This window comes from Sturnus vulgaris, chromosome 31 (assembly GCF_052056855.1).
Source record: "Sturnus vulgaris isolate bStuVul1 chromosome 31, bStuVul1.hap1, whole genome shotgun sequence".
NCBI lineage: Eukaryota > Metazoa > Chordata > Aves > Passeriformes > Sturnidae > Sturnus > Sturnus vulgaris.
In genome coordinates, this window is record NC_142273.1 from 4,651,662 (window position 1) to 4,677,560 (window position 25,899).

Below are 25,899 nucleotides of genomic sequence, written 5' to 3' on the forward strand. Positions count from 1 at the left end.
GCGATCGATTGATCATGCCTGCCGATCGATTAGATCGGCGATCGATTGCTCATGCCTGCCGATCGATTAGATCGGCCATCGATTGCTCATGCCTGCCGATCGATTAGATCGGCCATCGATTGCTCATGCCTGTCGATCGATTAGCTCGGCGATCGATTGCTAATGCCTGCCGATCGATTATATCGGCGATCGATTGCTAATGCCTGCCGATCGATTAGATCGGCGATCGATTGCTCATGCCTGCCGATCGATTATATCGGCGATCGATTGCTGATGCCTGCCGATCGATTAGATCGGCGATCGATTGCTCATGCCTGCCGATCGATTAGCTCGGCGATCGATTGCTCATGCCTGCCGATCGATTAGATCGGCGTTCGATTGATCGCGCCTGCCGATCGATTAGATCGGCGATCGATTGCTCATGCCTGCCCGATCGATTAGCTCGGCGATCGATTGCTAATGCCTGCCGATCGATTAGCTCGGCGATCGATTGCTAATGCCTGCCGATCGATTAGCTCGGCGATCGATTGCTAACGCCTGTCTATCGATTAGATCGGCGATCGATTGATCGCGCCCGCCGATCGATTAGATCGGTGCTCGATTGCCAATGCCTGCCGATCGATTGCTAATGCACACTATTTGCACACTCCTTGCACACCCTTTGCACTCATACAGAGGCAGGAGGTTTCTCAGTTCTGGTCGGGGTTTTTTGGGGCGTTCATTCCGGGGGATTTCCTCAAGGATTGGGACACGCCTTGATTCCATCCCTTGCCTGTCTCCCAAGCGCCACCCTGTGGGCAGAGCGCGGTACTGCGCGCCTGCCTCTCCCAAGATGGCGGCTCGGGTGTCGCTCCCCGACCTTCTAACTCTGGCTGCAAAAGGAGGGTGGCACAGCAAGGAGCCCGCTCGCTCTAGTGGGATGCCTGCGCACGACGCCGACACCGATCCCACGGGTGCGATTTTCGGCGGCGTTTCCAATCGTGCGGACATCTCCTTCAGCCCGCTTCGGCCCGGGGAAGAGGGGCGGGGCCGCCAGCGATGGTCCCGGCGCAGCCCGGGCAGGCTCGGGGCGGAGCCGGGGCTTGGCGAGGCGGGGCACGGAGGTCCCGGGGACGGGACCGGGCGGGGCCGGGGCGGTGCTTTAGGGGCGGTCCCCAGTGGTCCCGGGCGGCACCGGGGGCGGGGCCGGGTGATCCCGGAGCGGTACCGAGCTGTGCTGGGGACGGTGCTGCAGGGGCGGTGCCGGGCCCGCCTCAGGGTGATTGAATGCCCAGAAATCGCCTCCTCTGCCCCGTGCTCACACTGAGCTGCGGGCTGCAGCGTGCTGTCGGAGCTCCGCACACAGCACGGATTTGGGCTTCCCCTCTTCTCAAACCCTCTCCCCCTTCTTCCTCCTCCTCATCTTCCTCTTTGTCCTCTGTCACTGCTGAGGCTCTGGAAAGAACTGAAATTCTGCAGGGAGACATGTCCTCTCGTGGCCCCAGGGACTGCCTCGGCACGGGCCAGGAGCGCCTCCGGCCCCTGCCTTCTCCTGCTTGAAAAGATCACCTGGAGCCCGAGCTCGGGGGGGTGAAATCAGCTGAAATCCAGGTAACTCTGTCAAGTGCCCCCCAGGGACATCGGCGGGGCTGGGGAATGAGGGTTTGAAACAGCAAATTCTTTGGAATATACACCTGTCCCTGTGCCGATGCTGCTGAGCTTCCTGCCACAGTATATCCCCACTCCATGAGGCGCTGTGAGGTTATGGCAGAGGGAATTGAGCAGGGAATTCGGGGCTATGGGCATAATTCACGGGAGCTAGCAAAGCTGACAGCCAACCCCAAATCGGGGCACAGCACAGAGAACAATCTGTGTGCTGCCCTGTCAGCTCAAGCCCCTGGGCTGGGAAGTATTGGGAGTTAAATGTATGGAATTACACAAATCACAGCAACTGGCATCACCCAGAGGGACAAACCAAGTCCCAAACAATTCCTCCACAGTCCACTCTGGGAAAAACACCCTGTGCTTGCCAGGAGCTCTGACCCTGCTTTTCCTACCAGCTCCTGAGCAGTGTCAGGGCCACCACGACGCCTTTAAAATCCAGATAAACCCCAAATCCTACACAGTGATTAATCCAAAGAAAGTACTGAATTGTTGTCATTAAAAGCTCAAAACTCATTAAGAATTCTATGACAACAGTATAATGGACTCCCAGGAACCTCATGAATGCTCTCAGTTTCATTTTTGTGTATTTTTACTTCCTCATTTGGCAGCTTGTAAAACTTATCCTGGAATTCAGAGGTCAAGCAGGATCGACTTTGGATTGACCTTCACCTCTGGTCCCACTTTGTGCAAACACAACTCGTGCCCAGGTGGGTGAACTCATCACCTCAGCTTTTCACTCCAGAGTATCCCCTCCTTATTTCCCTGTAGATGAACTCAGATCCACTCCTCACCTCCACTGGTCATCCAAGCGTCCATTCTGTTCCCCACAGGCCCTGGTGGCCCCGGGGAGCTCCCTTGGCCTTTCTCCTGCCCCTCTGCAGCCCGAGGTCGCTACACAAACAGTTCTTGTGTCCCCTCTAAATGACCCCGGGTTTTCTGCTCAATGAATGGCATGACCCGTGCCCACTGCTCATGATTCACCCAACCAAAATCGAGAGCAAATGTTGCTTGGGCTTTAAGAACTTGAAATAACTCTGAAGCAAAAGAAATCACCTTTTTCTTCTGGTTTTTATTTTTATTTTTTCATTTAAGATGCTGGACTTGCCTCTGTGGATGTGTGCTGAGCTCTCACTGCAGGGGACTGTCAGGCCTGAATGGCTGTGAGTTCGTGTTCTTCTCAGTAGGGAATCAGAAATTATTCTTAGACCATAGAATTGTTTTCTGAAACCTTTCCCCTTTCCTCTTTGTGCCTTTGAATTTTTCAGCTGTTCCCTGTTGTCACTTCCCCTGCCTGACTTCTGTGCAGCTCCTAGCTGGGAAAAACTGGGAAAACTTAGGGGGTACAGAGGTGGAATTTTTGGCTGGATTTTTCTAACATTTCTAATTTTGCTGAACTTATTTCCCCAGTGAGAAGAGCACGAACTCACAGCCATGCAGGCCTGACAGTCACTGCGGGAAATCTGACACAGTATTAATAAGTAACCTTTCCTGAGAGCAGTCACCACCCCAGTCCTCCAGCCTTGTCAAATGTTTGCAATGAATGGACCCAAGTTCTAATCCTTAATCTAAATTTATGTCAGCTTTTGTTAGAAAGATACCGGACAGTAAATCATACAAGAGAATTTAAAAATTGCACAAAGAATAGCCGGCCCAGACCAAACCCAACCGCCCCCATCAGTGCTCCACCCCAATTTTGGGAGAAACAGTGATACAGTTTATAAATACTCTCCTTCCACACTATTCAGTCCTTCACCGCACATCCCCAGAGAGGAGTCCCTCAGACCTTGCTCCCCTGAACACCAGGAGAGCTGGAGTTTCACCCAGATCCCACATTCCCATGGCAGTTAATCCCAGCAGGGAGGCAAAGAGGAACCCTGCATCCTCTGACATAGCCCACAGCACGGGCAGCACCAGGAGCCCTCCAGGCTCAGACCTCTGGTGCTGAAGCCTCTGGGCTTTGGCTGCTCAAACACCACAGCTCTTGGCAAAGATGGCAGGAGAGTCGTGATTCTTCCTGTCCTAAAAGAGAGGAGGAAAAGAAAATTAAGTCGACTGCAGAAGGATTCCAGCTCTCAGCTTCTGCTCTGATTCCTCACTCTGGGGTTTTATCCATGACAAGTGACACCAATTCAGAGTGCCCTTTTCCAGCATTTTTATTCCTAACTATTTCAGACATTAAAAGGATGCTCATTTCTCTTATTGTATTCTTTGCTGAATTTTATTAGTGGCATTTTCATCCCAGACCCCACTTGTCAGTTCTTCAATCCTTTAGCACTGGACTTGGCACAAAGGGATACCCGTGGTGCTGCATCACAAGAAATCCCAGAGAGAAACCCCTTCCAAACCTGACGGAGAAAGCTTTCAAGGCACTCCAGAACACAGACAGCTTTTCCTGCCTTGTCAGGCCACACCAATTCTGTCCCATCCACCTGAGCTGTGCAGGTGAGGAAAAGTCCCCGATCCCGGTCCCTGTCCCATTTCCTCGTCCTGGTCCCCGATCCCGGTCCCGGTCCACGTCCCCGATCCCGATTTTCCCCCCCCGTCACACTGATTTTTCCCCCGATTTCTCAATGATTTTTTCCCCATTTCTCAATGATTTTTTTCCCCATTTTTTCCCATTTCTCACTGATATTTTCCCCCATTTTTCAGGGATTTTTTTCCCCATTTCTCACTGATTTTTTCTCCCATTCTTCATGGAGTTTTCCCTACGTTTTTCACTGATTTTTCCCCATTTCTCACTGATTTTTTTCCCCATTTCTCACTGACTTTTTCCCCATTTCCCCCCATTTCTCACTGATATTTCCCCCCATTTTTCATGGATTTTTTCCAGATTTATCCCCATTTCCCACTGATTTTTCCCCATTTCTCACTGATTTTTTCCCCCCATTTCTTACTTACGTTTTTCCCCGATTTCTCATTGATTTTTCCCCCCATTTCCCACTGATTTTTCCCCATTTTTCATGGATTTTCCCCCCCCGTTTCTTACTTATGTTTTTCCCCGATTTCTCATTGATTTTCCCCACCCATTTCCCACTGATTTTTTACCCATTTTTCCCCATTTCTCACTGATTTCTTCCGCCATTTTTCATGGAATTTTCCCCCCCCATTTCTCACTGATTTTTTCCCCATTTCTCACTGATTTCCCCCCCCATTACTCACTGATTTTTTCCCCCCATTCTTCATGATTTACAGGATACTCTATCGTTAATGGAAAGCAATTAAAGGAAGGGGGGAGGTTACCAGCCACCTGGTCAGCTCAGACAGCAGAGCTGCACACGCTTGTGAGAGCCTGTGAATTATAGCAGGACAAGACATTAAATATATTTACTGATTCTAAATATGCATATGCGGTAATACATGCATTTGGAAAACTATGGGGAAAAAAAGAGGTTTATTAAGCTGCAGAAGAAAGAAGAAAATAATTGGTTTACAAGGGATGGCAAGCAGTGGATACCAAAAGCTCTAGCCTTACAATTGTTAAAACAACTTCATTAAAGGAGTCGTTCTGTGCCTTCTTTGGGGTGAGGAAAAAAGGCTGAGGGGGGCTCCGACGTGGTTTGGGGCACCCCAAGGTCCCTGGGAGAGGGAGCCGGGCTGCGCTGGAGGAGCAGGTGAGTCGGGCATGGGGGGGGGGTCATGGTGGGTGCCAGAACATTGAGAGGGAGGGGTGGGTGTAGAATGCATGAAAAACAGAACCTTAAAAAATAGCTAAATATAGTCTAAAAGGAATGTTTTATTGGTTTGTGTTTGGATAGAGGTAGGGATTTTTTATAGATACTGTAAATATAAAAGAAAAGATAAAGAATAAAAATACATAAGCAAATATAAGTAATCAATATATAAATATATTACATTACATTATATTTTGTTATGAAAATAGAAATATATAAATATTCAGACTTTAAAAGGAATTTTGTATTGGTTTTTATTTGGTTAGAGGAGGGTTTTTTGAAAATAATATAGGCAAAAATATACAAATATGCAAAAATAGATACTGACATAAAATTATGATAACTATATATGCATATATAAATATATAGAAATATAAAATACATGTATGTAGTATGTAATATAAATAATTTATCGATTTTAATACGTTATATTAAATAGTATGTTATAATAGAATGTAAATAGCATATAGTATATTAATATACTAGTAAAAAATACATTAAATAGTATATAAATATAGAATACACAATATAGACATATAAATCTACAGATATAAATATGAAAACTAAATAGAAAAATATATTCAAATATAATTTAAAATAAACGAGTTTTTTGTTTCTATTTGGTTAGAGGCAGAGCTTTAAAGAAATAATGTTAAAAACTATAAACCTACAAATATATATGGATATAGATAAAATAGAAATAATATTAGTAATATAAATCTATGTATATAATGAATAATAAAATAATATTGTATATATGATAAATAGAATAGCAATTAAATTGAATATATGAAATATGTATAGATTATGACTATAAATTAAAAATTAAAAAATAGATGATTTATATATATAAAAGGGTTTTTTTTTCATTTAGTCAGAGGCAGGGCATTTTTAGTTTGGGTCGGGGTTTTTTTGGGGCGTTCATTGAGAGGATTTTATGACGGGTGGGGACTCTGGTGCTTGGAACTCTCTCCCTTCTCTGTCTGTCCCTGACAGGGCGGCAGTGCCGGGCTGAGTTGGGCGGCAGTGCTGCCGCCGTGTGGACACAGGCGGGTACTGCACCGTGCCCCTCTCAGGATGGCGGAAGGGCCCGCGGGCCGGGACCCAGCCCTGCGGCAGCGCTCAAGATGGCGGCCTCTCTAGGACCCCGGCGGATAGGCGTCTACATAAAACGCCTGCCCGCGCCCGCCGGCGCCCTCACGCCCGCGGCACCGCGGACCGCGCGGCCGTTGTCGGCACGCTCTGAAACATCCGGGAAAATTGTCGGCGAGCGGATCGGCGTCGGCGATGTAATCAGGCATCTTATGCCTACACACCGGGGTCCTGATTTTTTCCCGCCCTTTCTGCCGCCATTTTTGGCAGGTCAGGCGGGGTGCCGCCCGAGCCGCCATTTTGAGAGTCCCGACACACTCAAGATGGCGGCCTCACTAGGACCCCGGCGGATAGGCGTCTACATAAAACGCCTGCCCGCGCCCGCCGGCGCCCTCACGCCCGCGGCACCGCGGACCGCGCGGCCGTTGTCGGCACGCTCTGAAACATCCGGGAAAATTGTCGGCGAGCGGATCGGCGTCGGCGATGTAATCAGGCATCTTATGCCTACACACCGGGGTCCTGATTTTTTCCCGCCCTTTCTGCCGCCATTTTTGGCAGGTCGGCCGGGGTGCCGCCCGAGCCGCCATTTTGAGAGTCCCGACACACTCAAGATGGCGGCCTCTCTAGGACCCCGGCGGATAGGCGTCTACGTAAAACGCCTGCCCGCGCCCGCCGGCGCCCTCACGCCCGCGGCACCGCGGACCGCGCGGCCGTTGTCGGCACGCTCTGAAACATCCGGGAAAATTGTCGGCGAGCGGATCGGCGTCGGCGATGTAATCAGGCATCTTATGCCTACACACCGGGGTCCTGATTTTTTCCCGCCCTTTCTGCCGCCATTTTTGGCAGGTCGGCCGGGGTGCCGCCCGAGCCGCCATTTTGAGCGTCCCGACACACTCAAGATGGCGGCCTCACTAGGACCCCGGCGGATAGGCGTCTACATAAAACGCCTGCCCGCGCCCGCCGGCGCCCTCACGCCCGCGGCACCGCGGACCGCGCGGCCGTTGTCGGCACGCTCTGAAACATCCGGGAAAATTGTCGGCGAGCGGATCGGCGTCGGCGATGTAATCAGGCATCTTATGCCTACACACCGGGGTCCTGATTTTTTCCCGCCCTTTCTGCCGCCATTTTTGGCAGGTCGGCCGGGGTGCCGCCCGAGCCGCCATTTTGAGCGTCCCGACACGCTCAAGATGGCGGCCTCACTAGGACCCCGGCGGATAGGCGTCTACATAAAACGCCTGCCCGCGCCCGCCGGCGCCCTCACGCCCGCGGCGCCGCGGACCGCGCGGCCGTTGTCTGCAGGCTCTGAAACATCCGGGAAAATTGTCGGCGAGCGGATCGGCGTCGGCGATGTAATCAGGCATCTTATGCCTACACACCGGGGTCCTGATTTTTTCCCGCCCTTTCTGCCGCCATTTTTGGCAGGTCGGCCGGGGTGCCGCCCGAGCCGCCATTTTGAGCGTCCCGACACACTCAAGATGGCGGCCTCACTAGGACCCCGGCGGATAGGCGTCTACATAAAACGCCTGCCCGCGCCCGCCGGCGCCCTCACGCCCGCGGCACCGCGGACCGCGCGGCCGTTGTCGGCACGCTCTGAAACATCCGGGAAAATTGTCGGCGAGCGGATCGGCGTCGGCGATGTAATCAGGCATCTTATGCCTACACACCGGGGTCCTGATTTTTTCCCGCCCTTTCTGCCGCCATTTTTGGCAGGTCGGCCGGGGTGCCGCCCGAGCCGCCATTTTGAGCGTCCCGACACGCTCAAGATGGCGGCCTCACTAGGACCCCGGCGGATAGGCGTCTACATAAAACGCCTGCCCGCGCCCGCCGGCGCCCTCACGCCCGCGGCGCCGCGGACCTCGCGGCCGTTGTCGGCACGCTCTGAAACATCCGGGAAAATTGTCGGCGAGCGGATCGGCGTCGGCGATGTAATCAGGCATCTTATGCCTACACACCGGGGTCCTGATTTTTTCCCGCCCTTTCTGCCGCCATTTTTGGCAGGTCGGCCGGGGTGCCGCCCGAGCCGCCATTTTGAGCGTCCCGACACGCTCAAGATGGCGGCCTCACTAGGACCCCGGCGGATAGGCGTCTACATAAAACGCCTGCCCGCGCCCGCCGGCATAAAAATAAATATGCATAAATATAAACATAGACATAAACATGCACAAACGTAAACCTGCATAGATATAAACATAAACAAACATAAACATAAACATAAACATAAACATAAACATAAACATAAACATAAACATAAACATAAACATAAACATAAACATGCAAAACAATAACAATAAATATAAACATAAATAGAAATAGAAATACAAACATTAAAAAAAATCAGTGAGAAATGGGGTAAAATCAGTGAGAAATGGGGGGGAAAAACCATGAAAAATGATGGAAAAATCAGAGAGAAATGGGGGAAAAATCGGTGAGGAATGGGGAAAAAGATCAACGAAAAATTGGGAAAAATCAGTCAGAAGTGGGGGATAAAAATCAGTGAGAAATGGGGGGAAAAGTCGGTGAGAAATGGGAAAAAAATCAGTGATTAATGGGCGGGAAAATGCATGAAAAATGGGGGGAATAATTCAGAGAGAAATGGGGGCAAATATCAGTGATAAATGGGGGGGAAAATCAGGAAATATCCATGAAAATTGGGGGAAACATCCATGAAAAATGGCGGAAAAAATCAGTGAGAAATGGGGAAAAATGGGGAAAAAGCAGTGATAAATAGGGGAAAAAATCAGTGAGAAATGGGGGAAAAATGCATGAAAAATGGGGGGAAAAGGTTTCTCAGTTCTGGTCGGGGTTTTTTGGGGCGTTCATTCCGGGGGATTTTCTCAAGGATTGGGACACTCCTTGATTCCATCCCTTGCCTGTCTCCCAAGCGCCACCCTGTGGGCAGAGCGCGGTACTGCGCGCCTGCCTCTCCCAAGATGGTGGCTCGGGTGTCGCTCCCCGACCTTCTAACTCTGGCTGCAAAAGGAGGGTGGCACAGCAAGGAGCCCGCTCGCTCTAGTGGGATGCCTGCGCACGACGCCGACACCGATCCCACGGGTGCGATTTTCGGCGGCGTTTCCAATCGTGCGGACATCTCCTTCAGCCCGCTTCGGCCCGGGGAAGAGGGGCGGGGCCGCCAGCGATGGTCCCGGCGCAGCCCGGGCAGGCTCGGGGCGGAGCCGGGGCTTGGCGAGGCGGGGCACGGAGGTCCCGGGGACGGGACCGGGCGGGGCCGGGGCGGTGCTTTAGGGGCGGTCCCCAGTGGTCCCGGGCGGCACCGGGGCCGGGGCCGGGTGATCCCGGAGCGGTACCGAGCTGTGCTGGGGACGGTGCTGCAGGGGCGGTGCCGGGCCCGCCTCAGGGTGATTGAATGCCCAGAAATCGCCTCCTCTGCCCCGTGCTCACACTGAGCTGCGGGCTGCAGCGTGCTGTCGGAGCTCCGCACACAGCACGGATTTGGGCTTCCCCTCCTCTCAAATCCTCTCCCCCTTCTTCCTCCTCCTCATCTTCCTCTTTTTCCTCTCCCTCCGCCTCGCCCCCTCCCCGGGCCCCTGACTCCCCCCGGGATCCCCTCCTCCGGAGGCGGCCCTTCCGAACCGACCCCCCCTCCAAGCCCCGGAGCCCGAGACCATTAAGGTAAGCTTTGGAATTGAAATATCAGGATATTCACTCTATCCCACTGGCCTGAAATTTCAGGATTGTACGATTTTTTCTTGAAGCAGTTGCCTTTGCTGCAGGATTGTGTGGTCACCAGTCTCCTTTCCTGTGACTCTTGTTGAAATTTGCTGTCAGATAACCGGCTAGTAACGAAATATTTGACAGAAATCAATGCTGTGAACGGACTTCACTGCAGCAGTTGATGAAAGAGCAAAGAAAATGTCTGTCGTGTTTACGCACCCCCCCGAGCCTGAATGAATTCTGATACTGTAATAAATCAGTGCAGTTGGTGCCTGCAAAGGTCTTGACATTGATCAAGAAGATATTACTTTGGATTTTTACTTTTTATCAGTGTTTCTTTAATCTGTACTTCAGCACTCTAGCCTTTCATAAGTCTTCTCCGGTTTCCTCTGGCCCTGCAGAGTAGTCCTCTCTGTTATTGTCTGATACCAGCTTTGATGCAAGGAGTACTTTTTGTCTTGAAAATTAGCATCCCCCTCCGCATATTTAAATTAGTTATTTGACTTTTGAGAAAAAGCTGGTCAGCTCGAAGTCCACCAGACTCCAGAGGCTGCTGTTTTTAGCACCTTATTCAAAGAGGACATCCTTTAGTTACCTAAGTAGGGGTAGAGATTTACCCTTAGAAATAAGGAATAAATGCAAGCAGACTGTCCTGCCACGAAAAAAATCCAGTTACAGTGACTGAATTCGGGTTTAGTTGCCCTTGATCCTTGCAAGGGATTAAAGGCAGGTTCACTTGGTCTCCCAGCAATGAATGTCTCAACCGAAAGCTGCTCAAAATGTGCCGTTTTTCTGATGGTTTTGGATTCTTTTGCCAGGTGGGAACATGGACTGCTTGACTTGTTCCTGTGTCCACTTTCCACTTCAGTCCTTTGCATTTTCTCTGAAGGGAAAGCAGGAACAGGGAAGTTGGGGCAGTTCCGTCAGCAGAAAGGCTGCTAAGAATAGATGGTAAGGACTTACTTTTCTGCACAGTGCCATGTAACTGAAGGCTCGTTTTTGGATTTCACATTCTGTTCCTGCCTGGTTTTGTGAGAGCTGCAGGTGCATTTCTGTTTCCAGACCCTGCCAAAAATAGTCGCTTATATTATAATGAATCCTTTTTCCTTCATGTTTTCTTGCTTTAAATGAATTACCCTGTCAGATTGATGTGAGCAGCAGTTATTTTTAGAGCTGCTGGTGTTGTACACGGAGTAACTGTAGAACAAATGAGTTGTGATGGCTTCCTTGTATTTGATGTGTGGAGAGGAGCAAAGGCACAGATTCATCCTGTGTAATTGCAGTCGTCCAATGTAGGTGCCAGGGTCAGCAAGCTGGGCAAGGTTTCCTCTCTTGCTGGGCCTTAGGGGGAGGGAGCTGAACCCTGGTGTCACTCGGATTCCTTCCTCTTCTCCCTCCTCCTTTCTTGCTTGTAGAGCTGGAGCTCGGGGTCACCGAGTTTGGGTGCTCGCAGTCAGGGCCTGAATTTGGAGAGCAGGAAAGCGGGGGGAAGTTTCTAGGCACGTCAAAGCCTGTCTCTAGGGTGTGGGACTTGTTGGTCTTCCTCACCACCCCCAGCAACTTGCACTTCTCTCTGGACCTTGCTGTGGTCACAGCCCACTGCTCATTTATGTGACTGTTCATCCATCTGCCTGATTGCTTTAAGTACAAGTAGCCTGATTCAGGTTTAATTTAGCAATGATTTTCCTTTGTTTGTTCGGTAGTTTTCTAAAACTCCCCTACAGGCTATTTTGAAGGTGCTTTTTTTTTTTTTTTTAACTGCCTGTGATGATAGAAAGCTGTACGGCCCTCTGAAAGCAGTATAACCTGCTTTCCGGAAATTACAGAAGTAGGATTTTTATTGTCCACTATGCAGCTGAAGTCCCCCTAGTGAGCCTCTTGAACTGAGGGTGAGGAGAGCGGCAGATACGACTCCTCATCAACCTGCTCTTCTTTTCGTTCCTAAAAGAAGGAAGCATGAAGGTAACTATAGAAAAAGATCTGTATCCCTCGGGGTTTTGTATTTTAGGTGTTTTGAGGTTTATTTGCACCACTTCCTCCTTTGTTTCCTGGACAGGTTTTACGTGACAGTGGAGCGTTTGAGTACACGTGGAAGGAGCTTTCAATTTGGCTGGAGCACTTGGATAATACAAAAGAAGACCAAAAGGAAGCAGTGATTCAGTTTTTGGAAAAGGTAACGGTGTTCAAATCAGCTGGATAAAAAAATGCAAAGAATAGTGTTAGTGGAAACTGGAGGTCTTGTTGCTATTGTTGAGAAACCTGTCAAAGACCAGCGAATGAATTCTGAGAAAAGCCTTGTTTGGGATTCTTTATACGGAGGTGGCATCCTTCTTGTGTTCAGTGGGAGGGCAGCCAAATGATTTGTAGGAAAATGAAATCCAAAAAGATCAGCTGTTATTACAGCATTGTTGGTGTAAGGGTAGAGTGGTGTAGGTGTGGGTAGCTTTGATCTCCTCTTTAGGTGCCGACATTATCAGAGCTCAGTAGATGGTGGTCCTTTACAAGGAAAGGTGACACTTGCTGTTTACTCTTCAGGATGTTGAATGCCCAGTGCTTTGCCTCCACTGTGGTCTGCCCAGGTACTCGGTGTGTGGTCGCAATCTAGGTGCCAAATTGTGGTGGGTTTTTGTTTTTCCATCAGTGTGGCCTGTAGAGCAGGAACTGTAGACAGAATCCTGCAGAAGTGCTATGGAAGTTGTCCTCATAAAAGCTGCCCAGCTTTCAGCACGTGGTCGTTCTCAGTACCGTGTGGTTCCCCTGCACTTGCCAGCCAGCAGGTGCACTTACCTTTCTCCCCACCTTTGCTGACAGATCCTGCTGAAGCTGGTGACCAACCCCTGTCCCTACACTGACAAGGCAGCAGACCTGGTTCAGGCAGCCAGCACGCTCCAGGTGGCTCTGTTTAAACAGGACTCTGATAACATCAGCATCCCCGTCTCTCACATTGATGGTATGTGGTAACCTGTCAACATCCCAACTCCATGACTTGGGGATACACTTTCTAGCCCTAATCAGCAAACTGGGGATGGATAACTCTGGCAATCCTGTTAAGTAAGGGCCCTCCAGGATTCAGCTCTCCACGTGTTCTTGGTATCAGAAGTCGAAGTGGAATTGCCAAGTTGCCGCTTTACCTCTGAAAGTAATTTCTGCCGTGGCTGTGCCACTTGAACGGTATTTGAAATCTCTCTTCATGCTCTTGCAGCGGCGTTTTTGAACTCAAATGGAAATCTAGCCCTTCTGCCTGGGACTGTTGACAGAGTCATGGAATCCCAGAGTGGTTTGGCTGGCAAGGCTCCTTAAATCTCATCCAGTTCCAGCCCTGCCATGAGCAGGGACACCTTTCAGTAGCCCGGGCTGCTCCAAGCCCCAGTGTCCAGCCTGGCTTTGGACACATCCAGGGATCCAGGAGCAGCCACAGCTGCTCCGTGCTGGACAGCAGCATTGAAAGGCAGAGTGAAGGTTCAGCTGTAATTTAGGGGTTGCACTTAACGTTGTATTGCGTGACAAATGTGGCTTTCATCCTTTTTATTTTTTATTATTCTTTTTTAATTAAAAAGAATTAAAAAGATGCCTTGTATTCCTGGAGTGTTGCATTCTACGTCTGTTGTTTTTCCTGTTAGTCTGGATTCTTGCTTTGATGTTTTTCTTCACTTATTAGATGTCCTGGATATGGTGGATGTCCTGATCGAGGACAGTGATGGCTTTGATGAAGAAGTTGGGTTCTCTTTAAATGAAGACGTGATCATTTCCCTTCAGTGCTGTTGTCCCTGCTGCATTAGAAGCCAGGAATGAACAAGTCCACGTGGGCCTGGATGCTGATCCCTCTTGCTGGTCCATGACACCATGTGACAGGTGAGATTTCCAGGTGTCTGATTTAGCAGGAAACTGGTTTGTTCCTTCTTGTGAGGAGGCTCATTGGCTTTGCATGGGCAAAGCCACTCCACGTTTTCCATCTAGGAGCAGAGTTGGGGAGCTGTTTGAAAACAGAGTCCCAGAGGTAAACAGCTTGGCTCGGTATTTCTGTGTGGAAATAGAAGAATATCTGTGTCTTCTGATTTTTCTCTCGTCTTTCTTCCACAGGTGTTTTTGTATTCCTGACTTGGGTTTCCATCGGGGACACGTGGCTTGGAGCTCAGGAGCCGGATCTGTTCCTTGCCCACGGCAGATTGGTCTGCACTAGTGCAGGTGAGGAATTACAGGACGGCTTGGGAACTCGGAAACAAGGAGAAGCAAGTCTTATGTGTCTTTGCAAAAAGATTTGGCTACCACAGGGCATTAATTCAGGGAGTTAAGACTTCATCTTTAATGTTCTGTGCTCTGCCAGCATCACTGCGAGCCCTGAAAGCCTCCTGAGCTGTTCTCATACAGACCTATCTTGTTTGGTCAAAAAAAAAATCTTAGTTTAGTTTCGTCCAAGAAATGTTACTACTCTGTGCGAGCTCATGGGGAAGCTTTTATTCGGCATCTCTCAGTGGGACATTGAAAGTCCAACTTCCCATTTCTTGCACAGTCTGAGAGGCAGTATTACTTTCTATCATTTTTATCACAGGCATTTTAAACTTTTTGAGGAACCGGCAGGACTGTTTGTGTGGAGGCGTGCGGTTCACAGCCATCCTCTGTCCAACGTAGGATGGGGAAAAAAGGCTGGAGAGCTTCCTACAAGGGGCTGTAAGTGCAAATGACCAGGAGCCCGGGGTTTAGTCATGATGATTTAGTATTTCTTAAAAGACTCTGATTGATTTCATGATGCCAAAACCAGTATGGATAGAAGACTGAAGTCAGGAATCACGATGGTTTCCTTGGGTTTAAAAAGCTTTAATGGTGTTTCAAGACATTTGTATGAGACCTGGTTTGTTTTTTCTTACCCTTTTATTCAATCAAAAAAAAAAAAAAAAAAAAAAAAAAAAAGCCTTGATCCAGCCTTGCTGCTGTGATGTGTGACAAATGCCTGTCCTCCCTCCACGTGGAACAGGTGAGAGGTGGAACTGAAGCCCAAAGAGTTTTCTGCCCACTGATAATACGGGAGCCGTATTGGGAATTCTCTGCAGAATGGCAACAGTTGTTCTTGAATGTGGCCATGAGGGGAGTGGAACATGGCAGCCCGGGTCTGAGAAGGTGCAGTGCCAGAAGGAGAAGCTTTGAAATGTAAATCAGGATTGATTCAGGTGACTCGCGACCGTGTGCTGTGCCCAGGTCCTTGGTAGAAATACTGTGCAGGGAAAAGCCAGAGCTGCCTGTGCTATGAGCTGAATTTTTTATTGGGGGGGGGGGGGGGGGTGTGAAATAAAAATGAGGTGCAAATGAGGGAATTGCTTGTGTGTGTGAATATTCTTGTCCTAAAGGAGCGCTGCCCGGTGCTCCTCCCTTGCTGTGCCCCTCTCCTGGTGAGCCTCTGTCCTGCTGGCCGTGCCTCTCTGTCTCCGTGCCTGTGCTGCTCCTTGCCCGTCTTTGCCCGCCCCGCACGGGCTGTGCTCGCTTCCTCTCTGGCTCCTGGGTTCCCTCTTTGTCATGGTACCCCTCAGTCCTTGCTGTGTGTTTGGCACTCTCTGTCTTTTCTCCGTCCTTCTCTGTGCCTCTGTGGTGCTCCCTGTGCCGTTGTTTCCCGTGGGATCCTTGTGTCCCGTTCACTGTCCCTGTTCATTTTTAATCCCTCCCTCTTGTGCTGCCCATCCAGCATGCCAGGGGTTTCTTTTCGTTTTTTGGTTATTTTTCGTTTTCATTTTTCTTCTTCTTTTATTTTTTGGGGGGGTTCCATTTCATCGTGCACCTTGATGTTGATTTTCTTCCCTTGTCCTCTCTGCTGCCCCTCCTCCTTTCTGCCCCTTGTCCCCTGTGTCTGCAGGGCTGGGGAGGAACTTCAGCCCTTGTGGGGGTTGCCCTCCCTTTTCTGGTGTCAGCAGAGTCACTTTCTGTGGGATGGACACATGGGAGGGGTTGCAGTCAAGTGCCCTGCTGCTGTCCAGGGCAGTTGGAGTCGTTCTGTGCCTTCTTTGGGGTGAGGAAAAAAGGCTGAGGGGGGCTCCGACGTGGTTTGGGGCACCCCAAGGTCCCTGGGAGAGGGAGCCGGGCTGCGCTGGAGGAGCAGGTGAGTCGGGCATGGGGGGGGGTCATGGTGGGTGCCAGAACATTGAGAGGGAGGGGTGGGTGTAGAATGCATGAAAAACAGAACCTTAAAAAACAGCTAAATATAGTCTAAAAGGAAAGTTTTATTGTTTTGTGTTTGGATAGAGGTAGGGTTTTTTTATAGATACTGTAAATATAAAAGATAAAGAATAAAAAAATATAAGCAAATATAAGAAACCAATATATAAATATATTACATTACATTATATTTTGTTATGAAAATAGAAATATATAAATATTTAGACTTTAAAAGGAATGTTTTATTGTTTTTTATTTGGTTAGAGGAGGGTTTTTAATAAATAATATAAATAATATAGGCAAAAATATACAAATATGCAAAAATAGACACTGACATAAAATAATTATAACTATATATGCATATATATATGTAAGTATAAATATATATAAATAAATATAAATATAAAATACATGTATGTAGTATGTAATATAAATAATTTATCGATTTTAATATGTTATATTAAATAGTATGTTATAATAGAATGTAAATAGCATATAGTATATTAATATACTAGTAAAAAATACATTAAATAGTATATAAATATAGAATACACAATATAGACATATAAATCTACAGATATAAATATGAAAACTAAATAGAAAAATATATTCAAATATAATTTAAAATAATCGAGTTTTTTGTTTCTATTTGGTTAGAGGCAGAGCTTTTAAATAAATAATATTAAAAACGATGAACCTACAAATATATATGGATATACATAAAATAGAAATAACATTAGTAATATAAATCTATGTATATAATGAATAATAAAATAATATTGTATATATGATAAATAGAATAGCAATTAAATTGAATATATGAAATATGTATAGATTATGACTATAAATTAAATATTAAAAAATAGATGATTTATATATATAAGTCGGGAAATATCCATGAAAATTGGGGGAAACATCCATGAGAAATGGGGGGAAAAATCTGTGAGAGACGGGGAAAAATGGGGAAAAAATCCACGAAAATTGCGGGAAAAAATGCTTGAAAAATTGGGGAAAAAATCCGAGAGAAATGGGGAAAAAATCAATGAAAAATGGGGGGAAAAGGTTTCTCAGTTCTGGTCGGGGTTTTTTGGGGCGTTCATTCAGGGGGATTTCCTCAAGGATTGGGACACTCCTTGATTCCATCCCTTGCCTGTCTCCCAAGCGCCACCCTGTGGGCAGAGCGCGGTACTGCGCGCCTGCCTCTCCCAAGATGGCGGCTCGGGTGTCGCTCCCCGACCTTCTAACTCTGGCTGCAAAAGGAGGGTGGCACAGCAAGGAGCCCGCTCGCTCTAGTGGGATGCCTGCGCACGACGCCGACACCGATCCCACGGGTGCGATTTTCGGCGGCGTTTCCAATCGTGCGGACATCTCCTTCAGCCCGCTTCGGCCCGGGGAAGAGGGGCGGGGCCGCCAGCGATGGTCCCGGCGCAGCCCGGGCAGGCTCGGGGCGGAGCCGGGGCTTGGCGAGGCGGGGCACGGAGGTCCCGGGGACGGGACCGGGCGGGGCCGGGGCGGTGCTTTAGGGGCGGTCCCCAGTGGTCCCGGGCGGCACCGGGGGCGGGGCCGGGTGATCCCGGAGCGGTACCGAGCTGTGCTGGGGACGGTGCTGCAGGGGCGGTGCCGGGCCCGCCTCAGGGTGATTGAATGCCCAGAAATCGCCTCCTCTGCCCCGTGCTCACACTGAGCTGCGGGCTGCAGCGTGCTGTCGGAGCTCCGCACACAGCACGGATTTGGGCTTCCCCTCCTCTCAAACCCTCTCCCCCTTCTTCCTCCTCCTCATCTTCCTCTTTGTCCTCTGTCACTGCTGAGGCTCTGGAAAGAACTGAAATTCTGCAGGGAGAGATGTCCTCTCGTGGCCCCAGGGACTGCCTCGGCACGGGCCAGGAGCGCCTCCGGCCCCTGCCTTCTCCTGCTTGAAAAGATCACCTGGAGCCCGAGCTCGGGGGGGTGAAATCAGCTGAAATCCAGGTAACTCTGTCAAGTGCCCCCCAGGGACATCGGCGGGGCTGGGGAATGAGGGTTTGAAACAGCAAATTCTTTGGAATATACACCTGTCCCTGTGCCGATGCTGCTGAGCTTCCTGCCACAGTATATCCCCACTCCATGAGGCGCTGTGAGGTTATGGCAGAGGGAATTGAGCAGGGAATTCGGGGCTATGGGCATAATTCACGGGAGCTAGCAAAGCTGACAGCGAACCCCAAATCGGGGCACAGCACAGAGAACAATCTGTGTGCTGCCCTGTCAGCTCAAGCTCCTGGGCTGGGAAGTATTGGGAGTTAAATGTATGGAATTACACAAATCACAGCAACTGGCATCACCCAGAGGGACAAACCAAGTCCCAAACAATTCCTCCACAATCCACTCTGGGAAAAACACCCTGTGCCTGCCAGGAGCTCTGACCCTGCTTTTCCTACCAGCTCCTGAGCAGTGTCAGGGCCACCACGACGCCTTTAAAATCCAGATAAACCCCAAATCCTACACAGTGATTAATCCAAAGAAAGTACTGAATTGTTGTCATTAAAAGCTCAAAACTCATTAAGAATTCTATGACAACAGTGTAATGGACTCCCAGGAACCTCATGAATGCTCTCAGTTTCATTTTTGTGTATTTTTACTCCCTCATTTGGCAGCTTGTAAAACTTATCCTGGAATTCAGAGGTCAAGCAGGATCGACTTTGGATTGACCTTCACCTCTGGTCCCACTTTGTGCAAACACAACTCGTGCCCAGGTGGGTGAACTCATCACCTCAGCTTTTCACTCCAGAGTATCCCCTCCTTATTTCCCTGTAGATGAACTCAGATCCACTCCTCACCTCCACTGGTCATCCAAGCGTCCATTCTGTTCCCCACAGGCCCTGGTGGCCCCGGGGAGCTCCCTTGGCCTTTCTCCTGCCCCTCTGCAGCCCGAGGTCGCTACACAAACAGTTCTTGTGTCCCCTCTAAATGACCCCGGGTTTTCTGCTCAATGAATGGCATGACCCGTGCCCACTGCTCATGATTCACCCAACCAAAATCGAGAGCAAATGTTGCTTGGGCTTTAAGAACTTGAAATAACTCTGAAGCAAAAGAAATCACCTTTTTCTTCTGGTTTTTATTTTTATTTTTTCATTTAAGATGCTGGACTTGCCTCTGTGGATGTGTGCTGAGCTCTCACTGCAGGGGACTGTCAGGCCTGAATGGCTGTGAGTTCGTGTTCTTCTCAGTAGGGAATCAGAAATTATTCTTAGACCATAGAATTGTTTTCTGAAACCTTTCCCCTTTCCTCTTTGTGCCTTTGAATTTTTCAGCTGTTCCCTGTTGTCACTTCTCCTGCCTGACTTCTGTGCAGCTCCTAGCTGGGAAAAACTGGGAAAACTTAGGGGGTACAGAGGTGGAATTTTTGGCTGGATTTTTCTAACATTTCTAATTTTGCTGAACTTATTTCCCCAGTGAGAAGAGCACGAACTCACAGCCATGCAGGCCTGACAGTCACTGCGGGAAATCTGACACAGTATTAATAAGTAACCTTTCCTGAGAGCAGTCACCACCCCAGTCCTCCAGCCTTGTCAAATGTTTGCAATGAATGGACCCAAGTTCTAATCCTTAATCTAAATTTATGTCAGCTTTTGTTAGAAAGATACCGGACAGTAAATCATACAAGAGAATTTAAAAATTGCACAAAGAATAGCCGGCCCAGACCAAACCCAACTGCCCCCATCAGTGCTCCACCCCAATTTTGGGAGAAACAGTGATACAGTTTATAAATACTCTCCTTCCACACTATTCAGTCCTTCACCGCACATCCCCAGAGAGGAGTCCCTCAGACCTTGCTCCCCTGAACACCAGGAGAGCTGGAGTTTCACCCATGGCAGTTAATCCCAGCAGGGAGGCAAAGAGGAACCCTGCATCCTCTGACATAGCCCACAGCACGGGCAGCACCAGGAGCCCTCCAGGCTCAGACCTCTGGTGCTGAAGCCTCTGGGCTTTGGCTGCTCAAACACCACAGCTCTTGGCAAAGATGGCAGGAGAGTCGTGATTCTTCCTGTCCTAAAAGAGAGGAGGAAAAGAAAATTAAGTCGACTGCAGAAGGATTCCAGCTCTCACACTTCTGGGGGGGGGAGAGGGAGGGGGAAGTGATTTGCCTAATTTCCACTGAAATCAGAGGTAAATGGTTCTAATCTGTATCCTTGGAAATCTGCAATTAGATATTTCGTCAACACTGGATTTAGTCTATTAAAAGCTGTACATTTTTCCCTCAACCATACTTTATGCATACTAGAGAAATAAATTTGCACGTTTTCTGGCTTTTCTGACATTTCCTGGCTTTTTAATCCTAGTCTTTGCCTTCTGAAAAGCATTAATTGACTCAATTTTCACTCATGACAAATCCACCTGGTTTTTAAAATATGAGATTTTACATTCATAGCGACAGAATTTTCATTGACATTTAAACTTGACTGAAAAATGTGCATGATTTCTACCGTGTTACCCTGAATGAGAACTCTATCTGTCAATTTAAATAACTTTCACTCTTTTCTTATTCATCATACAGCTTTTATCCCTTCAGATACCTTTGCTTTCTATCTATATTGTACAGCAAACCTCCACAACTTTAACTTTTCCATCTTTTCTGAGACATGTTTTCTTGTATTTCAATTACCAGTGGCCTGGCGTTTCATTTGCTCTGGCTTTCTTTGTGACTTTTGTTACCTTATTTAGCCCACGAAAACACCCACAGGGAATATAACCACAGCAGCTTATCAGAGCTGTAAAATTGAGGCTACATTTCTGATGTGCAATATGCTCTTGCAGTACCTTCACGAGGGCATTCTGCATACAGCAGGAGAATATTTACTGATGTACTAGTGCAATAATGACCCACCTGCCTCTGCTCCTCTCTGGGGCACTTTCTGTCTGTAGGGATTGGAATTAACGACAGTCTCTCTGTGCTGCCTGATGTCAGAGCTGAGAAAGGTGTCGAGGATATATAAGAGTCGTGAGACTTGCCAGAAAGGAAGAGGGAGAAGGATACTCCAGAGCCAGATGCAAGCGTGGAATTGTTGCATGCACACTTCCTGCTAACCAAGAGGGCTTGCTGGCTTCTCCAGTTAGATCTGTGACCACAAAAAGGTAAATACTTTGCCTTTTTTCTTACTTTCCCTGCAGTGTAAAAGATGCGCCTTTAGAAAAGCACTATATCCCCTATTATTAATCAAGAGCATTTTTTCAGGAAAAGACTAAGACAGCTTTAAAGTAAACTGCACTGGGGACCAGAATTTGAGACTGGGATATGTCAGGAAACGCAAATCAGAGATAAGGGATAGGATTGAAACTACTGGATGGAAAATGAGCATTTACTGCTGAGAGCTATATTTCTGAAACTGAATTGTGTCACTAAACTTGAAGGGATCATTTTTCTCACTCTAGCCCGTGAAAAAGACTAATTGCTCTTGATTTAGGACAGAATGGGCATCGGTGATAGGATGTGCTGAAGAGTATTTGGGTTAGCTTTCAGTTTTGAATCACTGTTCTTTTCAGAAAGTTTGGAAGGGAAGATGCGCAACCTGAAGTTGTCAGTTTTCTTCATTGCACTTTCTGTCACTCTGAGCTGTTTGGAAGCTACACCTATTGAGGGGTGAGTGACAAATAATCATGTTTATTTCTTTTTAGGGAAAAAGGTGTTCAGATTATTGCATGAGTTGCTTTTGCTTTCATGTCTTAAATAATATAAAAATAGAGTTATTCAAGCTCACTGTTTTATTGTTGTTCAGAGATTACTGTCTCTGGCTGATGATCTATCTGATGGTACTTCCAAGAGACAAGGATGGATGTTGCCTGTAATGTCACACAATACACTCTCAGGACTCAGTGAGGAAATGCCAGAACAACCAGCAGCAAAGACAAAAAGGTATTGATTTTCCTTGTTTCTTCCAGCCATATCAGATTGAATCATGAAGCAAACTTTGTTCCAGTGATATCCTGCTATTTGAGAGACTTTGCTTCTGCTTTTTTTCCCTCAGGAAAAAAAAAAAAAAAGATATTAAAATATCCTTCTACTAAACAGAGCTTTCCTATAAGCATAAAGATCAGCTTTTCTGTAACAAAAAGATCAAAGCATTTAGGGTCGAAAGTGAAATCCAGGGACTTTGTTTCAAATCATTTGATCATTTTACGATTATAAACTTTCTTAAATTAAAGAGGCTGCAAACTCTACATTACCTTGTGAAGAAAGGTGCATTTTGCAAGCGCCTTCCTTTTTAAAAAGTTCATCAGATTTCCAAGCCTGGAGGGGAAAGAAAAGAAAACATACCCTTCTTAATAATACTGCAGCTCTACTGGAATGGAATTATTTTATGGTAAAAATGCTTTCAGTAATTAAGCAATTTTAAAATCACATAATTAAATATTAATCATAGGAAGAAGGAAAAGAAGAAATTGATTCTGAGAGAATTTCACTTGTCTGAAATATATTGTTATTTATAAATTCAATTTCAGGACCTCTGTGAGAACCAGTTGCTATTTGAACCTTGTGTGGTAAGGACTTGAATAAAACCAAAAGAAATATCCATGAAAGTCAATGGGAGGTTATATAAAGCCCTATGCAACAATTTTCTTGTAATGCAATTACGCATTTAAAATATTAATTGCTTAAGAACTGCTGCCTATCTACTAATCAAGAACCTGTATAAGACAGACATTCCTTTCATAGCTGCCTTTCCTCTTGTATTATTAGATCAATACAAATAACTTCAAAAGGTTATATGACATTTTAGATGATAGATTTAATAATCAGTAAGCAAAGGAACACATTGGTAACTGCTCAGAGTTTGAAACTGGGATATAGCTGCTCTTCACAGTAAATTTTAGCCACAAAGTGATATCTAATTCATGCCATATCAGCATGAAGAAGTCCAAGAAAATATGCAACAACTCAGTAGGCAATCTCTGCGAGCAAGTATTTCTGTTTGAAGGAAGAACACAGTAATCTAAGAAACAAGTCTGAAAACCCAAGCTAACCATTACATTGCAATTTAAAAAAACCCCTCGTGCTACATAGGTTTTACGTGGAGTTCTGTAAATGATCTGTCGGTTCAGATCATAAAATGTTATTTCTAGATACGGATCCTTCCTCGGACACTCTTTAAAGTATCATTCAGCAAAGGATTTTCTCTCACCACAACAGAACTTTCAATTTGCTGGTGTTTCAAAAGAGATGTGGCAGGTTTTTTTTTTTAGATGAAACCTCTGTTTAGTCAGAGCTAAGTGGGAGAGAGACAGAGCAAAAGACCGTCCTGAGTGATTCTGCAGTTGGCAGAAGCTGGCAATGCCTGCTACTTCTCATGATATGTGGTGCAGATGGGAGAAAGAGTCTTTGGGTTTAATCCACTTGCTGTGGACTGGAATATTACCACTCACTTCAGTGAGAGCAGGATGTAATTCTGTGAAAACATGAGAACTGAATAAATGTTAGTGATCATCATTATGTTAGTAATCCTCATGATATCAGCAAGAGCTCTAAATAGATTTAGAAGTTCAGCTGAAAGTTAAACATTTAATCATTGCTTTCACTTTGTGTCTCACCTATACTATCATTACAGGTTTTCTAGATGTCATAAACTGCTGTGCAGGATATCAATAAAAACGACATATGACAGTTCATGTCTCTGCATTTGAATAACCTCCATCATTAAAACTGATAATAGCACCCAGCACAAGGATTTTTTTCAGGAACAAAGTAGGTGGTGGGAAGATTCTAATGTTCCTGTATTTGTGCACATATTAAAAGAACTCCCACATTAGCAGAGCTCAAATGACTATGAGAAGTGGCACACTCGATGGCTCATTGTTTGACTTACTGCTGGCTGTCTTTGTTTCACCTTGGCAGTCACCAGCTGGAGAAGAGGAGATGCAACACGGCCACGTGTGTGACGCAGCGCTTGGCCGATTTCCTGGTGCGCTCCAGCGGCAGCGCCGGGGCCCTTTACCCGCCCACCAACGTGGGCTCCAACACCTACGGAAAGAGGGACAGAGAGCCCCAGAGCCACGCACAGCTTTAGGCTCTGGAGATGGCTGCTGACACTAGAAGCTCAGTTTTTATTGTATCAACAACCTCTCGGTCATTTATTACTTGTACAGTCTTACCAGTGCCTTGTTTTCTCTGTGTGTGTGGGGGGGTATGTGATTTATGTTCATCATTCCACCATGCATGTACAATGACATGCATAGGCTATTCTTCCAACCCCATTAAGAACTCCAGAAATCTGCTTGTTAAAATCCTTTGTAAAAATCTGTCACGATAATAAATGGAAAAGTAATGGCAACAATGTTATTATTATTATTATTATTATTATTATTATTATTATTATTATTAAAAGGATGAAAAAGATAACCCATGATGTGTATGTCTTTATAGTCACAGTCTGGTAAGAGAAAGAAACCGCCTTAATTAAAGAACAATAAATATCAGAATGCTAGCAAAAGTTATGTCCTAATGAAAGTAAAACAGAAGAATCTTCTGTTTTTTAAACATCTACAGCATCTTGTCTGGTACAGTTGAAGGAACAACTAGATGAGAAAAGATGCTGCATTGTGCACCATAATCAGACAATTATGCAGTTAACTGATTGGCCTGTTTCCACTATAACATACAGCAAGCAAGGAAACGTGGTCTTGCAGCACAGACTTCTGTGCCTACTGAGCAGGGGATTTTAAGGATTTGCAGTTCTTATGTTAAGATGATATCAGTAAAATGTAAGCATAATAAGTATAATAATATATGTAAGTATAATAAATATGAATAAGAGATAGCTCTGATACAATCTAGGAGAAACTCCCGTCCTTGGGTATTCCTTTCCTTAACTACAGTAACAAAGGGAAGAGAAAAAACAATGAGTAGCTCAAGAACCAAAACACATCATAGAAACTCAGTAATTTTTTCCACTGGCATACTTAAATTGCTACCAAAATCCAGGGGAAATATTTCAGAGATGGGCAGACCTTAATGAGAATCTGACGGCATTATTTTCTCCTATCTCAGCCCAGAATCAGGGCAGGCTTAAAAACCTTTAAGTTCCTTTAAATTTTAAGCAAATTTTCATAGAGGTGAGCTGTTTCATTTCACAGAAATGGCTGTTTTGTCCACACTTCCTCAGTGAAGGGTTCACTGTTGTCCGAAAAACATTATTGTCCAATTACGAAAAACATTCAGCAGAACCTTAGTTCTGGAGAGGCAAATGAAAGTTCAATAACTGCCTTCAGTTGGTTTGTTTCCATTACAAAGTATACCTCGAAATAGAAACATTTTTGCTAATTTAATGTTAAATGGCATATTCACATCATTTCACACACAAAAAAATGCATGGGAATAAAAAGTACAGGATTCCTACTGTAAAAAGTGTTATTAATTACTCTCTTTATTGAGGGAAGTTTCAACCTTCATTAAAGTTCTAATGGATATGAATTCTGAATTTTATTGAGAAAACCGTTTATATGCCATTGAACTAATACTTCTGCCGGCTTGAAATGCCTTCCATTCCAGTTACTTTTGAGTTACGCTGCACACACACTGTGCGTTTAATTTGTTTTTAATTTAGAATATTTATTTCATTCATTAACATTTCAGAAAACAAATGAGAGAGAGGACAGCTTTCAAGTGTCTCTGCGAGATTGTTTGTACAGAGCAGTAACCAAGTGGAGCCTT

The 25,899-nt window shown here is 46.5% G+C and overlaps 2 protein-coding genes and 2 long non-coding RNA genes across 21 annotated transcripts; 2 read left to right on the forward strand and 2 right to left on the reverse strand.

The window, feature by feature from the left end:
* The first annotated feature begins 1,130 nt into the window (after positions 1-1,130).
* On the forward strand, positions 1,131-15,388 carry LOC148220809 (nucleolar pre-ribosomal-associated protein 1-like). Of its 18 annotated transcripts, none has more exons than XR_015798651.1 (8): positions 1,131-1,590; positions 2,253-2,351; positions 3,870-4,086; positions 11,935-12,252; positions 12,891-13,029; positions 13,738-13,931; positions 14,160-14,747; positions 15,052-15,388. XR_015798651.1 is itself a non-coding variant. In XM_088154782.1 (7 exons), exons 2-5 carry the CDS (start codon positions 12,036-12,038, stop codon positions 13,869-13,871), a joined length of 396 nt encoding a protein of 131 aa, XP_088010908.1. In that variant the 5' UTR covers positions 3,947-4,086; positions 11,935-12,035; the 3' UTR covers positions 13,872-13,931; positions 14,160-14,264; positions 14,629-14,994. The 18 variants fall into 18 exon arrangements, 6 of the variants coding, with proteins under 6 accessions (XP_088010908.1, XP_088010903.1, XP_088010904.1 ...); XR_015798659.1 differs by having other exon boundaries at positions 15,128-15,388; XR_015798653.1 differs by lacking the exon at positions 15,052-15,388 and adding an exon at positions 4,837-5,255 and having other exon boundaries at positions 12,136-12,252; positions 14,160-14,994.
* LOC148220810 (uncharacterized) lies at positions 2,694-4,097 on the reverse strand. The gene is made up of 2 exons (XR_015798662.1): positions 3,990-4,097; positions 2,694-3,663 (listed from the first exon to the last, which is right to left on the reverse strand). It is a non-coding gene; the product is annotated as an uncharacterized LOC148220810 (long non-coding RNA).
* Positions 15,389-17,860: 2,472 nt separating the features above from the next.
* LOC148220811 (islet amyloid polypeptide-like) lies at positions 17,861-24,523 on the forward strand. Its single transcript, XM_088154784.1, has 6 exons — positions 17,861-18,188; positions 18,851-18,949; positions 21,120-21,329; positions 21,738-21,834; positions 21,973-22,107; positions 24,085-24,523. Exons 4-6 carry the CDS (start codon positions 21,755-21,757, stop codon positions 24,254-24,256), a joined length of 387 nt encoding a protein of 128 aa, XP_088010910.1. The 5' UTR covers positions 17,861-18,188; positions 18,851-18,949; positions 21,120-21,329; positions 21,738-21,754; the 3' UTR covers positions 24,257-24,523.
* Positions 21,939-24,195, reverse strand: LOC148220812 (uncharacterized). Its single transcript, XR_015798663.1, has 2 exons — positions 24,056-24,195; positions 21,939-22,482 (listed from the first exon to the last, which is right to left on the reverse strand). It is a non-coding gene; the product is annotated as an uncharacterized LOC148220812 (long non-coding RNA).
* Positions 24,524-25,899: the final 1,376 nt, after the last annotated feature.